At 38.8% G+C, this 17,033-nt stretch overlaps 1 protein-coding gene across 1 annotated transcript; it reads left to right on the top strand.

Moving 5' to 3' along the window:
- The first annotated feature begins 277 nt into the window (after positions 1-277).
- Positions 278-14,984, top strand: LOC102223155 (protein phosphatase Slingshot homolog 1-like). The gene is made up of 15 exons (XM_023338378.1): positions 278-690; positions 2,006-2,043; positions 5,905-6,005; positions 6,916-6,980; positions 7,348-7,469; positions 7,551-7,619; positions 7,856-7,921; positions 10,084-10,278; positions 10,372-10,465; positions 11,032-11,160; positions 11,470-11,516; positions 11,701-11,847; positions 12,062-12,262; positions 12,806-13,442; positions 14,255-14,984. The coding sequence occupies exons 1-15, from the start codon at positions 619-621 to the stop codon at positions 14,732-14,734; spliced, it is 2,463 nt and encodes an 820-aa protein (XP_023194146.1). The 5' UTR covers positions 278-618; the 3' UTR covers positions 14,735-14,984.
- The last annotated feature ends 2,049 nt before the right edge of the window (positions 14,985-17,033 follow it).

Here is a 17,033-nt window from a genome sequence, read left to right as displayed (position 1 = left end):
AATATTTAATATTACATTTATTTTAATATTTAAATACATTTTATCATCATCATTTTATGATCTCGATCATTTTATTTTAAAAAGTTATTCGCAGGAGTTTTATTTTATAACTAATTGTATTTAAATTTTGTTATATAATTTCTATAATATTTTATTTTTAAAAAGGACGACTTGCATGATATTTATTTCGCAGAATAACGCTAACAGCATGGCATGGGAGTTCCTAGTCTGGTCTGTCACCTTGACAACATCGGCCCAATGACAGCCCGCACGCGAACTAGGCCAGCCAATCACAGGCGGCCGCTAAAGCTGCATGTCATTTCTGCTCCGCTTTGCTACCTGCAGCGTGTTTTGTTTGTCTGTATGCCGTGAAAATCTCTGCGACCGCTGGCTAGAGCCAAACACGGGACGTCTCGCCCCTCTTCGCGCCCATGAGGACCCCAGGAGCCGCGGAGGAGACGCAGAGCGGGCTTCTGTGGAGTCAGGTGCCGCTGGATGAGAGGGTCTGACTAGGCATTATTTTCTACCCGGTGACAGAGGCAGAAGCAGCGGCGCATCCTTCTCCCCTCCCTTCCCTGCTCCTCTGCTGCCCTCCGCGGCCGCTGCAGTCCACCAGCCATGGCCCTGGTGACTCTGCAGCGATCTCCCACCCCTAGTGCGGCATCCTCGGCCAGCAGCAGCGCGGGGGAGGTGAGTGGGAAAGTCGGGGGTCGGGATTTGTGTGAAGAAGCGCTCCTGCACGAACAGATACAGTGTGTGGCGACTAACCTCCTGCAAGTCACCTCCGCCTGTGTGTTTTGTGCACTTGACGGGGTTTTGTTTCGCTAGTTTGTTGCAGCTTTTGCAGCGGATTTGTAAACAAAATCCTGCAGAGGGGGAGGGGGAGCCGTCCAGGCTTTAGCTGTCAAGTCAAAGTGCTCATTTTGCACTCAGAGGTTGCTCTCTCTGCTTGTTAACTGGGATTTGGGCTCTCACAGCCTTTGCAATTTGGCAGAGTGGTAGTCTTTTGGTCCACAGACTGTTGGATTGACCCGTGATATTTAAGTGATGCAATAAAACTTACAAAAACAACTCTGTTTTGGGATGGCAGCTGATTTAAAGGCATAACACGTGGCTTTGCCAGGAAAACATTTTTTCTCTAGAAAACCACACAAGCCAGCATTTTTCTGTTTTTTTTTTTTTTTGTTTTTTTTTTATCCTTTATTTTGCAGATTGCAACTGCAGATTTTGTTGTTATACAGATTAAAAACAAATAGATTTTCTGAGTTGGAAGAAAAAGCTGTGTCCTTTCTTCCTCAACAATTCTTCATATCACATTCTCTTTTCTTTGGCTTTCAATTCTGTAACGAGGAAGAAAAAAAGAATCTCTGCTTTGTGACTCTTGAAGAGTTTATGAAACGGTAGAAAGCCGACCAGCAGATGGCGCTACAGCAAACCGTGTAAGTCAGAAATCATCTATTGTGTACGTTTAGAAAAACAAAACTATTTAATATAATAAAAAAAAAAGGTTCACTCCTATCTATGCTTAATATTTTAAAATATTTCAACTTAGAACCATTGAGCTAATACAAGTAGTATCAATATTTCTTCATCTGCTGTTTTTATTCCAATCAGAATTTTGTTGAAAGCAGAGTGGTTAAGAATAGCATTAGGAAAAACTTAAATTGTGATATTTTTTTACATTTTGGACAAATAGACTTAATTTTCTCAAAATAACTGCAATAATTACAGAATTTTTTTTTTTTACAAACATTACATTGATTACCTAGACATCTTGAATAGTTGTTTTCTTAAATAATTAAATAATCTAAATTAATTTTTAAAATGAAAGGAACAGTCTAATATATACATTAAAAAAATTGACTATTAGGTAAAATGAACTCAGGTATGCAGAGGTAAGCGACCTTCTTAGAGAATGACCCATATTTCCAAGTTGATCTAAAGCATTTCACTCACAGCTCCTGTACGATTTCAAAATCTGCTCTTTCTTTTCTTTTTCTTTCAGGATTTCGGAAGTGATGATGACAGGAAAAATAATCAGAGGTGAGACTTAGTCTAAAGGAATTCATCAGTTACATTATCCTTAGGTTTTACAACATCCTTGTTCAGGTATGGATCTGAACATGGTGCATCTTTCAGACCTTTTCTGAAACCTCGCTGATATTTTCTTGGAATTGAGATTTTGAGCTTGTGGGATCTGTTTTCAGTCCAGACTGAACTTTGACTCCAGCATCAAGCATTTCGCTGTTCTCTCTATTCTTTCTGCCTCTGTGTAAAGAGACGCAGTCTGTCAAAATAGTACGGCATTGCATGGGTTTGGTAGTATTCGTTGTGTAGCTTTTGATAACGGTTTCCATGGTGACACTATTTGTAGATGTTGCATTAGCCATGTTGCTGCTTGTAGTTGTGATAGTCTAGCAGGATGGTTCAGACCAGATATGTATACAAAGTTGAATATTATTTGACACCTTTATTTATCTGAATCCAGATGTTAAAATTAGAGTATTACATCAGACTAATAAACAAGTATTTTTAAAAACAGATATGTTGGCTTAATGAAAAGTATGTTTACTCCTGCTTAAAGTTTGTTCTTTTCAAAAGACGTTTTTAATCAGACAAGCGAGACTCATCTGGACATATATTCAAATTTATTGAAAACGACTGCATGTTTCCTCAGTCTCATGATTATTATTTTTTTAAAACCCTGAAATACATCATCAGCTCTGAGATATTACATAGTTGGTTGGTTACATCCTTGTTTTATTCCTCTACAAGGTATCTTTAAAAAAAAAAAAAAAGCTTATGCTGTCGTTTTTATTTTTACTTACTCCCTCCAAAAAGCTGGTTTTGTTTTGTCATGACAGAGATTTCAGCAGCATCTGATCAGGGGGAAAAAAACAAATTGAATCTATTTTAAGAGCAGTTGAAGTCACAAAATGTGGACAGACATGAAGATTTCTGATCTTAGGGGTAAAAGTAAAGGAACAACTTTACTAAATGAGTTTAACTGTTTTACAATTTTTTTTCACACTTTGACACAACAAAGCATCCATGATAATTGGATGCTGCTTATGGTACTATTGTCTTGGTTCTGTTAAGGTTTTTGGGGCACTAGTGGCCTTCATTCATTAATTGTTGGACAGGAAGAAGGCCAAGGAGTTTTTTGTTAGTGATATTTGTGCTGATATGCTGTGTTTTGGCTTCTCTATCAGATTCAAATGGATACTCTGACTGGACCGCTCCAAAACATAATTACTCTGGTCACTTCACAGTTAGACTTATGGGGAAATTTGCTGTGATACCCAGCTGTGCTGCACTCATTTTCCTGTTGAGTAACAAACTTTGCGTTGTACGGTACTTCACCCGGTTTGAATTGCATAAATAGTGGCTTCTCTAATGTCTTTACTGAAGTTTTTGTGACTTGGCTTTTTCATGCACCTGTATCCTTAACACCAAAAAACTGTCAAAAGTTTGGTTTTATAGAGGTGGTCACACTTTCTGGTGACCAGTCAGTCAAGTGTTGTTATTCTTATATTATATTTGGAATACTCGTCATGCTTTTATACAGTAGAGGTTTGTTTTAAATCATTTTAGGACCTGGGAAATGCCACATAATTATTCATGTCCTGATCCTCAAAGTTTTTAAATTGTATGTCAAACACAAGTTAACATTGAACAACGCTGTGAGAAGAGAGTAGACTTTATCTTGTATTGCCTTTCTTCCTGCCTATTCAATACTTAATTTTCCTCCATTGTTCTCATAGACAAAGCAGGTAAAAAAATAGATTCAATTTTTAAAGAACTGTTTCTCATGCTCTTACATAACAAACAGTGCATAAACTTTACCCCCCCGCTCAGAAACAAGGCTTTTCTTTATCCAACCAACGTCACAGAAGTCAAGGCATGTGTCAGCAAAGCTTTGCCGAACACTCTTGCCTTTGTGCTGGATTTGTAGGCTGAAAAAAGCCCCGTCATGTTTCGTGATTCATCATCGGCGCGAAGCCTTGATTCTTGCATGTCAAACATGAGACGTTCCCACCCGCCTGCACACACTCGCATGAATGAGCGCATTGTTGCAGAGCGTTGCACCGCGAGAGCTGATTGCTGAATCACATGCTGCGAAGAGAAGCCGGCAGCACGGCTATGGAAGAAGCGTGAGGTGGAAGGAAAGGAGAAGATGAAGGATGTGGAAGACGGTATGAGTCGAACCAAATCAGGCTCCAGTTAGAGGAACGGCGGCTGCAGGACATGGACACAAGGGTGGAAATGAGGGCCGCCTTTTGGACGAGCTTGAACTTCTCTGAAGTGACTGAAAACATTAAAACCAGCAGGATGCATCTAGTTGTGAAGTCTTCACAAGGATCCATTTTCAAAGAGCTGCCTCACCTTGTGGAGAACGCTTCTGTGACTCGGAGGGAGATTTGTCTCATGTAAGTTCTCAGAGCAGCAAAACGTAGTGAGTGGGCTCGTATCGAGCTTAAGACATGAGAGTTTCATCGGGTTAATTTACTAAAAAATTTTACTTTTTTCAAGCCTTTCAGTTACAGTACTGTTTAAGCACATTCCTCATCTCTTCATAGTTTGTTTGCAAACAGCCAGACTTTTGTCGAATCCTTTAATGTGATATGAAAGCAGTTCTTTGCATGTTTTTATCAGAGGTTTTTACTTGTTTGTCTTTCCATTTCCCAAACCATGTTGGTCTCTTATGTGAGACTAATGTGTGGTTTTCCAGAAAAGCTTTGCAACAATTAAATATATGGTATCAGTGGCATATAAGTAGAATATGTTCACCTTTTTTTCTGGGTAGTGAATATGCACATATGGAAATTTTCATACAGGAACATAAACAGATGCATATCGGTTCTGAAGATGTATGTTATCACCATTTGCTCTGCAGTGCACAGAGCATCAATCATGATGCTGGACTTCTTAGAATCAAACTAAAGTAAAATGCTTCAGAAAATGATAAAAGCTGTTAAAGTTGATCATTTTCCCATCTGATCAGGTCAATTCCTCTGCCTTGTGTGATGTCATCAACTGAGATGCACTCCAATTAGGAATTCATTTCTTTAAAACCCCTTTCTATAAACTTTGCATATCATTAACTAGCTCTGTTTTTTTCTTTATATTGTCGGTGTCAATTTGTTTAAAAATCCACTTGACAGTCTTCATGTTGTTTTGTTTTTTAATAAATTATTGTTTCTAGTATTATGTTGGTGCAGGAAATCAGGCCTCGGCCTTCTTTTTTCCCTTTTTTTTTTTTTTTGCTGCCAACTCATCAAATGACAGTAACAGCAGAGCTGAAACAAAAGGCCTTGTCATGGTCCCACTCAGTCATACCAGGCTTTGTGGGTTTTTGGTTGAAAGAGGAAAATAAATAAGTGGTGGAACAAAGCCAAACTCTGTACTGGGCTAAAACTCTTTTTCTGCTGCCTGTGTCTTAAAGTGTGAAGTTCGTCTTTTGGCATTGTGATCGGCAAAGGCATGCGAAACATGCAACACGTCTTAAATGCTGGATCGGGACTCGCCTGAGTTTCATTCAGCAAAATCCTGCCTAGTCAGCGTGCAAGGAGTTTGTAAGGCTCTTTTATCAAGTGGGTATATAATATTTTAATGAGTCAGCTAATAGAGATTTATAGTTTGTAGTTAAGTTTTTTGTAGCTTCTTTTAAGAGAGGAAGAGAGAAAAAGCAGCAGAATTAAGCCATTTTAAAAGGAAACAGCTTGTTGTACCAACACTGAATGGACATTAGCTGTATTTACTCTATTATTGAGTAAAGTTTATCATTACTGGAGCAAACACAACATTCTTATGTTGGCCTCGCTATTTCTGATCGCATTACTGTCCACTGTGTTGATGTCCTTTGTCAGTCTGATTTAGACCTTTTGTTTTGCTTTTTTCCAGCATCAGTGAAAGCTTCTTCATGGTCAAAGGAGCTGCCCTCTTTCTCCAGCAGGGCGGCAACACACAGGGACCAAAGACTCCCACGCACCACAAACATGCAGGTAGGAAGAAATAGACACCAAAAGCTTTGATACTCTAAAGGCTAAATACTAAACCATATTTTTCTGCAGTGTTGGGGGGAAAGGTTTATTGCCTTTTTTGTCACACCTGAAATGTTTCAGAGCATCAATGAACAAAAATCTGTTTTCAAATGATGATTTCAGTTATTTATCCAAAGCAGCTTTTCCCTTTGTGGAAATAACCCTGAAAACATGTTTTCATACCCACGCAGGTGAAAACTGGTATTAAACATTAGTGATTGCTGACGATTAGTCTCTTACACCATATAGGAGGAACTTTGACCCACTCTTCTTTGAATAGTTGTTTCAAGTCAGCCACACTGGACATTTTTTTTATATAAACTGCCTGTTTAAGGTTGTGCCATAGAATTGCAATTGGATTTAAGTAGGCCACTTGAAAACCCTCACTTTGGCTTTTGAGCCAGTTTTGCTTTGAATCATTGCTCTGCTGAATAATCCAAGTGTCTTTGTGCTCAAGTTCACAAATTGATGGCTGTGCATTCTTCCTCCGCTTTTTCTGCTTGGTAGCAGATTATTTGGGATCATTTGAGAAGGACCTTTGTGCTGAATTTGATCAGCGATAGTTTTCACCTTGAAATGCTGCCTTGGCTGCTATTTTTACCCCATCTCTCTTTCTTATTGTTGAATTGTGACCTTAACTGAGGCAGAGAGGCCTGCAGTGCTTTGATGATTTTCTGGGTTCTTATGTGACGTTCAGTATGTGTCATCAATATCCTCCTGGGGTAATTTTGGTTTCAGCTACAAAGGTTTACCGCTTACTTTGTTCCGTATCTGTTCATGAAACCCTTACTCTTAATAAATAAAACTATAATTTGAGAACTGCATTTTGTATTTACTCTGGTTATCTTTTATGTTAATGTTTCCTTTTTAGGTGACTTACCTCAACATCTGCAAGTCATGTTCAAGATCCTGCGGTCTGAAGATCGCATCAAGCTGGTCAGCTTTTTGTTCTTCTATAAACATAAACATCATTACATTTATGTACAGCTTTAACATTATTGAAACAGAGTTAAATTATACACATATTAAACATCCATTGTGGGGAACTTATAAGGATGAGATGTTAAGCACTGCACACTAAAACAGATGATTCATATTTTAGGCTATTTCAACAGAAAGCACAGATGGCAGATTTGACCCAAATAATAATCCAGACCTGCTTTCAACAACAACTTCAAGTCCTCTCTAAGTTGTTACTATTTTTATCGTTGGATTAAAGTTAAAATATCTCTACAGTGTTGCTCTGTTGCATCTTTATTGAAGTAATTTTGTTATCACCAAATATTCTCCTATCGACCCCCAGGCTGTGCGTTTGGAAAGCGGATGGTCAGAGCGCGTGCGTTACATGGTTGTTATCTACACTAACGGCCATCAAGACACGGAAGAAAACATTGTTTTGGGAATGGATTTTCCAGACAAGGACAGGTATTCTCTCTTTCAAGCCACTACTTTCTGTGTACTTTCAGATTATTTAATTTGCTGAAATTATATTCTGCTAATTTCCAGTAAAAACTGCTCCATTGGGATGGTCCTGCCCCTGTGGAGTGATACCAACATTCATCTAGACGGAGATGGGTAAGATGGGTCTTTCTTTCACACGTGCAGTCTGTCTGTTTGGGGTCACATGGTAACATACTGCCTCCCAGTGTCAAAAAAGTGAACTACACCTAACAACGTTTCTTGCTGACCTGGTAACATTGCCTATGAATGCTGGAGGAATGTTCCACCGCTTGGGCCCACTAAACAAATCCTGTCCTGCTTTGTAACCTTAACCTTAAACGGATCTTTTTCTCTCCTTTCTTCCTCACCAGAGGCTTCAGCGTGAACACAGCAGGCCGGTCACATGTCTTCAAACCTGTTTCTGTGCAGGCTATGTGGTAAGTAGATGCAATATTTGGTAACAGAGAATAAAAACAGCAAACACAGTCAATACAGCTATCCAGAACTTCACAAGCTCTAAAATTGCATCAAGGACCTAAAAAGAACCATATTTTATTATTTGCTATTACAAAATAGATAATTTTCTACTATTCAATCGTTGGGTGACATAAACATATATCAAGCAACAATGATGCATAGGCGTAAATCCCAGGGGGTTCGGGGGGTCTGGACCACCAATCTTGGAAAAGTCTAGAATTGTCCCCCCCAAAGAAATCATGAAATAAATCTTTGTATTTAAACAATATCAATATAAAAAGGCAATAGAAACAAAGAATGAAATAAATCTACCATTCATCTAAGAAGAAAATAAGAATTAATTTTTAGGTTCCCCCCCTGCCATTGTTAGAACAATGGTTCAGTCCAAAGGAGCTAGTTGTAGCTGTGGCTCTGCAGCACAAATAACAAACCCTCAAGTAAATAAATACTTAAAGCAAAAGACATGTTACACATGTTGTTTACTTTCACTGCTTAATAGGAAGAAACACATCAACAATAAAAATCAGACTGCAGTTTTTTTCATTACTTTGGCTGAATCATGATAAACTGCCACCTTGTGCCTTTGAAATCAAAACTAGCAAAACTGCTTCCCAGTACTTCCCAAATATTTAATTGCTATATTGCTTTCATAGACTTGGCTTCTTTTTCTGTCGAAAGTAACCAGTATTTAAATTATATTTAGCTCTTTAAGTCTTACTTTAATAAGATGAGTCTGAAACTGGAGGAAGCGGGTGAGCGTTAGCACTAGCCGACGGCTGTGTATGGGAGCCGAGCGCAGAGGAGGTACAGCTGACAGTAAAACAAAATAAAGTATGCCTTTATCTTCAACGTAGAGCCTTTAAAACCAAAAAATAAAATCTGAATATTTTTCTAGAAAACTCTGGTGGTGACCCTTAAGTTTAAGTTATGATACTTCCCAAATATTCAATTTCTACATATTTATAGGTTCTCAGCCATCCAAGGACATTAACCCCTCCCTCATTCCCCCAAAAATAAAAATAAATAAATAATTAGTTTAGAGCAACTTAAGTTATAATTTAAATAACACATGACTTGTATTCAGAACCACTGCAATAAATCAATATTTATGAGGAATTTTATTAACTGGAGTTGCTTATTAAAACTTTTTAGTCAGAGCCTTAAATTTTTGTCAAGATGTAGCAGAGATTAGATCTGTGACGCTGAACCAAACTCATATCTAAGCATTTGAATCTTATTTTGACTCCTATGAGTCTCAACAGGTTGTTTACTGAGAAAAACACGTTTGTTATTAATTGCTACTTTCTAGTCATTTTTGGTGGTGCAGCTTGAACACAATAAAAAAAATTGAAACCACATTTTACGTTACATTTGACTGTAACTTTTCCAACCCTCGCAAAATTGCTCTTAAAAAATTTCCCTGTTTATGGTCCCCCCCAATAATGAGATGGGATTTACGCCCTTCCAATGATGTATGTAGCAATATGAAAAAAATCATACATAAGCTTTGAATAGTTATCATCCTTGTGAGTTCAGTTTATTTCTTCTGTTGCTTAAATTTTGAGTTTTATCTAAATTTATTAGAGGGTGAACTAGAAAATTTGTATAGTGTTAAATTTTTTAACTTTCCCGTTTTCTCTTGGAAATTAACTGGGAAAACTTCAGTGCACACAGATTACAAAATACAGACATGTTTAAAATGACTTAAAATAAATGAAATGTTTATTGCAGTTACATAATCTCACACTGAAATATTTAGAATGGCAAACATTTAATGAACGAATGATGAACATGTGGAATAAATCACCTCATGAACACTGTTAAGTACGGTAGAGGATGTATGATGCTGTATATCTGTTTTTAGTCTCTGAAATTTTAACTTTCACTCTCTGTTGAAAAAGTATTAGCTTTAACTTCTCCCAAATATTTTATTACTGTAAAATAATTTGGTTATTATAAGTGTAAACATGTCAGATGCCACCTGCTGGTCAGTTGTGAAAATAACAATAAATAGTGTTTTGTTTTTTCTTTTTTTTGTTCTCCTCCACTGTTAGTTATCTCACTACATATTATTCTGACTGACTGCGAACTGCAGATGACCAAGCTGCCTTTATGCCCACAGGTCTGCCCTGCAGGTCCTCCATAAGGCATGCGAGGTGTCTCGCCGGTTCAACTACTTCCCAGGGGGCATTTCTCTTACGTGGATGGCGTTCTATGAGAGCTGCATCACCTCAGAGCAAAGCTTCATCAATGAGTGGAACGCAATGACTGACCTGGAGACCACCCGGTCCGATTCCCCCAACATGTTCGTCGATGGGTAAGAGCCTGCAAGCCACCAGCTGTCATGTTTTTGTTCTTTTGTTGTCTTTGTTTTAAATATTTATATTTTATGGTATAACTTGCTTTTTAGACCGACAGAGCGAGAAAGAACAGAGTGTCTTATCAAGTCCAAACTTCGCAACATCATGATGTTTCAAGACTTGGAGAACATCACGTCAAAGGAGGTTTGTACCAGGTTTAAACCCGAACAGTGTGAAACGTTTTAAATCTTAGGCTTTTGACAAAAAGTTTAACTTTATATTTGAAACTGGATGATATGTATCAAACGTTTTGGGTGTCCTTCTCGTAGCCAAGGATGAAGGAGACAATTGGTGGACCACATTTCTTTCTCTCTTATCTTGGTTGATTTAGTTTGTCTGTGATGTCACACAAAGAAACGATGTCCTCTAATAGAGTAAAACCATGACACCATGATCTGGACTTTTCCAAGTTGTCAAAAAGAATAGTTTTATTAGTATTTTTAAACTTCTGATTTTGAAGAAAGTTATTATTCTGGCATTTAGAAATTTTGTTAATCATAACTGATTATACGTTGAAATGTTTGGTCTGATTTAATTTCCAACAGTGAGATTTTTTTTTTCTTACTATCTGTAAGAAAATATCTGGTATGTAAATATCTGGTCAGAACTGTATGTTTATCAAAGTGACTGCATATTTGTGGAGTTTCACATTGAAAAATGTGAAAATAATCTGGTATAGTACAGTACAGTGATGAAATCCTCTCCTTCAGATCCGTAATGAGCTGGAGCAGCACATGAGCTGCAACCTCAAGGAGTACAAGGAGTTCATCGACAACGAGATGCTCCTGATCCTGGGTCAGATGGATAAAGCCACACTCATCTTTGACCACGTTTATTTGGTGAGTCCGTTTTTTTACTTTGTTTTATTTTAGTGATTGTTTTTGGTTGCTGCTGCTTTCATGGTTGAGTTGAATTATCAGCAAACACATGTCCAAACAAAAGGTGATGTCACAAAGTTTCTGTTAACTTTAGGATATATAATTTAAGTTTTGATTACTCTTATATTATAAAGAATAATATTAGTAATTATTTATTTCAAATTTCTTAAACGTGTTCTTCTGTTTTTACTTATCTTTTAGTCTCTTGCACCTCTGAATAGCAGTAGAAGGTTTTAAAAACATGGATTTCTGTGCGTTGTTTCCTTGTAGGGTTCCGAGTGGAACGCCTCCAACCTTGAAGAACTACAAAACTGCGGGTAAGCAGTTCATTCATCTTAAGTTTTCATGATAAAATCTTGAAAATTTAAATGTTGTTTTACTCCATTTAAAAGCGGAAGCAAAAGATGCATTAAACATAATTTTCATATTTGACTCTGTGTACGCGTCAGCAACCTTAGGTTACAGATTACAGGATACAACTCCATATGTTTCCTTTTGCAGAGTCGGTTACATTCTGAACGTTACCAGAGAGATTGACAACTTCTTCCCAGGGATGTTTTCCTATCACAACGTCCGCGTGCACGACGAGGACGCCACTGACCTGCTGGCCCACTGGAACGATACCTACAACTTTATTGTCAAAGCCAAGTGAGAGCCCTTCACCTAAGCATGAATCTGACATCACTTAGAGAGGATTTGTCCAAAATAAACACCATGTGAAGAACAGGAGATGAATTATGAGTGTCTAGTGGAGAGATGATGACTTGAAGTAGAAGTCAAAATTAAATCAACAATTATAAATTAATAATAATTAGCTGGTTTTCCAGAATTACCCGATATTTTTTTCTTTTGTTTGAATTAGGAAGAATAGCTCAAAGTGCTTGGTGCACTGCAAGATGGGTGTGAGCCGCTCTGCCTCCACAGTTATCGCCTACGCCATGAAGGAATACGGCTGGTCTCTGGAGAAAGCGTACAACTGCATCAAGCAGAAGAGGAGCATAGCTCAGCCAAATGCTGGTTTCATGCGGCAGCTGGCGGAGTATGAGGGAATCCTCGACGCCAGGTGAGCTGATCTAGATTTTATGCATGTATCCAATAAGACAAAAGGCTTTTTGGCAGATTTGCCTTAATGGAAATTAGATCATTTAAGTGTGTTTATTCCGTTTTCCTTTGTCATTCACTTACATTTTAATTAGGGGTGCACAGATACATAAATTTAGTTTTCTCTTTACTTCTCTCCTACCTTCTTTCCTCCTTCCTTTTTTGTTCTTTCCATCCTTACTTCTGAATTGTCCATATGTCCACACATCCATCCGTCCATCCACTCACTGTCTTTCATTCCTACCATTCATCCACCCATTGACCTCTCTGTCCAATGGTCACTTTTTCCTTCCTTACATTTGTTTATTTTTCATCCTTCCTGTTTTTTTGTAGTTCTATAGTTACATCCTGTCCTCTATTATATCTTCCATAAATTCAAGAGTAAATGTGTAAAAACTGGCATTGAAAACTCTATACACTAATGCAATTTTAACATGAAAATTAGTAGAAGCTTTGATAAGAGTCTGGCATATATTTTGAAGCAGAGCTTATTTTATGTACACAGTAAACAACGTCACAACAAGCTGTGGCGGCCTGACACAGACGAGGAAGGTTCAGACGATCTGCAAGCGTCGGGTCACAGTACAGGTGGAGAGGAGACGCCGGTTCTCAGAGGGGAAGAGGCCTGGGGAGGCTGCGGGGCGTCACCATGCCGGGGTCTGGAGATGGAACCTTTAGACTCTCTCAACTATAACTATTACTTCAGACGTTTATCGGACTCTGCACTCGACAGCGAGCCATCCACACCGGTGCGGGGACCTCCTCTGTTAGGCATGGAGAGAGTTTTTATCGAAATAGAGGATGTGGAGAGAGATGCCCTGCTGGAGGACGAGGGTTTCCCCATGGCCCACCTAACTCTGCCCGGCGAGGGCACCGCTGCTCAGACATGCAGCCGCCTCGACCCAATGGAGGACATGAGACTGAGGCTGGAATTCAGCACGCTGGAGGAAGAGGACGAGGAAGAGGCCAAGAAGGAGGAAGAAGAGATGGCGGCCTTGGCTCAGACACCCGGGAGTTCGGGTGGGAGGAAGACAGGAGAGGAAGCTGAGGGGAATGAGGAGAGCCAGCTGGGTTTAGCCAACCTGAACACCAACAACAGCAACCGCCTGGCTGCCAAACGTAGCTGTCCTGCAGCTTTTGATGTGAGTTATTTGAATATTTATCATGATAAAGTGGTCAGTTTAAACATTATTTAGGTTTTAAACAGAACTTTAAACAGAAATGCATGTAGAAATTGTTCATTGACTGGAATAGGATGATTTTCATTTGAGCGAACCATTTCTCTGCATGTTTGAACAACGAATGTATAATTTTGGATCTGGTTTTTACTCTGAGCTTAAAATTTCTCAGTTTAAACTCACCTCAAAGAAAAAGCTGGGAAGTCTGACATCCAGTTTGGATAGACAAAGGTTTCTCAACACGTCCAAAAGTCAGTAGAAACTTTGTTGTAATTCTGGCAGCCTGTAACTTATAAATTCAGGCACATTAGTGTAGAATCTTTCTCTTGAATGTGTTCCTTTAAAGTGTGAATTGATAAAATGCAAATAAAATCACTAGTGTTAGCTAGTACACGGCAAAAAAGCAAAATCTTAGTCATTTTATTCTAGGTTCCAGTGCTCACACTCCTGATCTTTACACAGATGTGCAACACAGCTACAAACATAAAAGTCAGACAATACGAATTGGATAAAAGTCTGATGTAAAACCTTAGAATTGTCTTGAAAGGGTTAGATATTGAATACTAAAAAATATCTGTGAATTTTTCATATATGGTTTTTAAAGAAAACTTAGAAATTGGCTAAAACTAGTCTTGGCAAGAAGACCGGTCAAGCTTTACAAAAACCGGAAATCAGAATCCAGCTTCAAAATGCTGACCAGTATTATGAATTTACTTTATTTTTTAAATTATGTTACTGACTCTACTCTGTTTCTGTTTCAATTCTGATCAATTTAGGACAGTGCCAGCGCAGGAAACCCATTAAAAGTGAAGCCTTCCTATCAGTCCTGTAAAGACTGCATGCGTCTACCACAAGGGCGGCGCTGCGACCGTCCAGCAGGAGGCCGTTCACACCGCCTTAACCCCTCCCGCCACTGCACCGTACCCTCCATATGCATAGATCCTCCTGGGACGCACTTTACTTCAACCCCGGTTCTGTCAACCCCGACGGTCATTCCGTCTAACTTGGTCCAGCCCTGCACTAACTTCTACCAATGTTCCAGCTGCACGATCGGTAGCACATCCACTCCTGAAGCCAACCATCAAAAACTTTTCTCACCCATGAGCTGTGAGGATACGCCTCCGGACGGCAGCTCGGTGGAGACCGAGGACATGGAGGAGCCGCAGAACGAGGTCACGAGGCAGAGTAACGAGGCCATCGATGTGACTGAAGCCGACGGGCTCAAATTTGGTGCTGAGATTGCAAGCTTCCAGTAGGTCCTCCGCCTTAGACCCAAACTGATGCCTCCTCTCCATGAAGGAGCTGGCTTATCACTGCCTCAGCTGCTGTGATGGCTGTGAATATTAGATGCTGTGGTGTTGCACCAGGAATGCAGAGGCTCTGCAGTGACCTCTGCTGTTTCAACCTTGCCTCATAACTTCAGAAAATAAGTCAGTACACTGCAAAAAAACACAGTTTTTTTGTCTAGTTTCTAGTGAAATAAAACAGAATTAACTTACTAATAACTTTTCAGCAAGATACAGCAGACTGTTTTAAGTCAATAATTCCTTAATATTGTTTTTTTTTAATTACTAGTTCTACTGGCAGATTATATCACTGTACAATTTTATTAATAAGAAATTATTGACTTAAAACATGGTCTTATCTTGCTGAAAAGTTATTGGTAAGTTAGTTTTGTTTTATTTCAAGTGCACTAAGATATTTGCATTAGAAACTTGACCAAAAATACTTAAGATTTTGTGTTTCTTGCTGTCTAGCAGCTATGTGCGGCTTTACAGAGTGCCCTTTTATAGAAGCTGGCTGTTTTCAAAACCTGGATAGATGGGGCTAAGTAAGGAGAGAAGAGCTGCTTCCTAACCCGTCATTAACTGTTTAAGAGCCTCATATGAACCCTGTACACTTTCCAGTCCCAGCACACATGCAGTTTCACCACATTTCAGTGGAGATGCACCCATCATACCTTCAGCAGAGGTTGTTAGGTCTAGTTCATGTTGTTGCCTGGATACAAAACACTAAATTTGGCATATTAATCTTAACACAAACAGCTTCTGACAGCATGCTCTATGTTTTCAATCATATTGAAAGTATTCACTATGTACTCATGCGGGAGCTCAAAACAATATTTACATTTGGGCCTGTTCTCACACATTATGTTATCCTCTTGCTTGCTGATATTGTTGCTGCTGCAGCTGCTTTTTGCGTTGTGTGTGTATTCACAATAATTTAAGAAACGGATGTAATCATGAGTCTTTGGACTACACGCTTTTCAGACTGTTTTGGTGAAGGACTGTTTTGTTCCCAGTTCTCTTTTATTGTTAAGCTTGACCTCTTCTATTAAAGTTAATTGAATCATCTACTTTAGGCGCTCAGTTTAGCCCATGAGTGAGCATGCAAAATTACAAAACACATGTTTTGTTAAACATGTCTTCATTTTTACATTTTTGTTTGTATTAATATTTTACCTGTGGGTCACACTATTTAATAACAACTGAAAGCACATTGATTTAAAATAAAATTTTGTAAATGGACTAAAATATTGGTTACCTCAAGGCAGCCCCGGCTCCAGATGAGTTTAACAGGGGGGGCAAAATGAATCCACGCAGCAATAATAATATCACTCAAATAAAAGAAAAAGGTACAGTGCAGTAAAACAGCTCTTATAAGTACCTATTTTCCAGAAAAGTTACTCAAGTGAATGTAACCAGTACTACCCACCTTTGAACATAAACAACAACACCAATAGCCTACAGGCCACTTGTTAACAAGCTTAACCTGCTGTATTGGTATTAGCTAGTCATCTTTTAGATTACCTGCATCCAACAGCATTACTGAACTCAGTCGGTTAGTTTGGGGGAAAAACTGTGCAAAGTTCTCTGCGGTTTGCTGCCATAATTCTAACACACACCTGAGCAGCTCTGCACGGCAGCACAGGTGTAAATCCAGAGCGAGCGTCTTAGCGTTCACGTTGCGTTTAAAAGCGGCTCAGAAAAACAGGTTACCCCGTGTTAATAAGGGATTAAACACTGTTAACTGCTGAAAAAAGTGACAGAAGACACACATATGGGAAGTGCGGAAGCCCTCTGCTGTATCAAATCGATTTAGGAATAAAAGAGAGTTGGTCTGTGGGCGGGCAATGTCTCCCAATGTCCGCCCATGCCGCCGGGCCTGCCTCAAGGTACTATTTGACTGAACCACTGTTAACTATTTCCTCCCATAACGAAGTTTTCCTGTTACCTCTGCCACTTCTTGTGTGTTTTTCTACTTTTTGATACAAAACTGTGCCATTTATACAAATTACATCCACTATAAGTGTTTTTTTTTCCTAAAAAATGAGTAGAACTAAAGACTCTGAAGTACTCCATGTAAATGAGGGAAAGTATTGCCCCCCTGGAGTCAGATTGTGCCTTCAGTCCTCACTTTAAAATGGAAAGAAAGAAAGAATTATAAGACATAACAAAAAGCCGAAAGGTTGACTTAAATGTGAGTGATTTCAAAATATATTGAAAACTATTGATTCCTACATTAGATTTTTGTTCTTGGTTATGGTTCAAATCA

Source organism: Xiphophorus maculatus, chromosome 8 (genome assembly GCF_002775205.1).
Source record: "Xiphophorus maculatus strain JP 163 A chromosome 8, X_maculatus-5.0-male, whole genome shotgun sequence".
In the NCBI taxonomy this organism is placed as follows: domain Eukaryota; kingdom Metazoa; phylum Chordata; class Actinopteri; order Cyprinodontiformes; family Poeciliidae; genus Xiphophorus; species Xiphophorus maculatus.
The sequence above is the reverse complement of the archived record's forward strand: the minus strand, read 5'-3'. Positions and strand labels throughout refer to the sequence as shown.

Excerpts from the sequence above, each read along its gene's own strand:
- LOC102223155 (XM_023338378.1), top strand. The coding sequence starts at position 619 with ATGGCCCTGGTGACTCTGCAGCGATCTCCCACCCCTAGTGCGGCATCC. Across the intron at positions 6,006-6,915 it reads CACGCACCACAAACATGCAG|GTGACTTACCTCAACATCTG; the intron begins GTAGGAAGAAAT and ends TTTCCTTTTTAG. Across the intron at positions 13,443-14,254 it reads GCTGTCCTGCAGCTTTTGAT|GACAGTGCCAGCGCAGGAAA; the intron begins GTGAGTTATTTG and ends TGATCAATTTAG.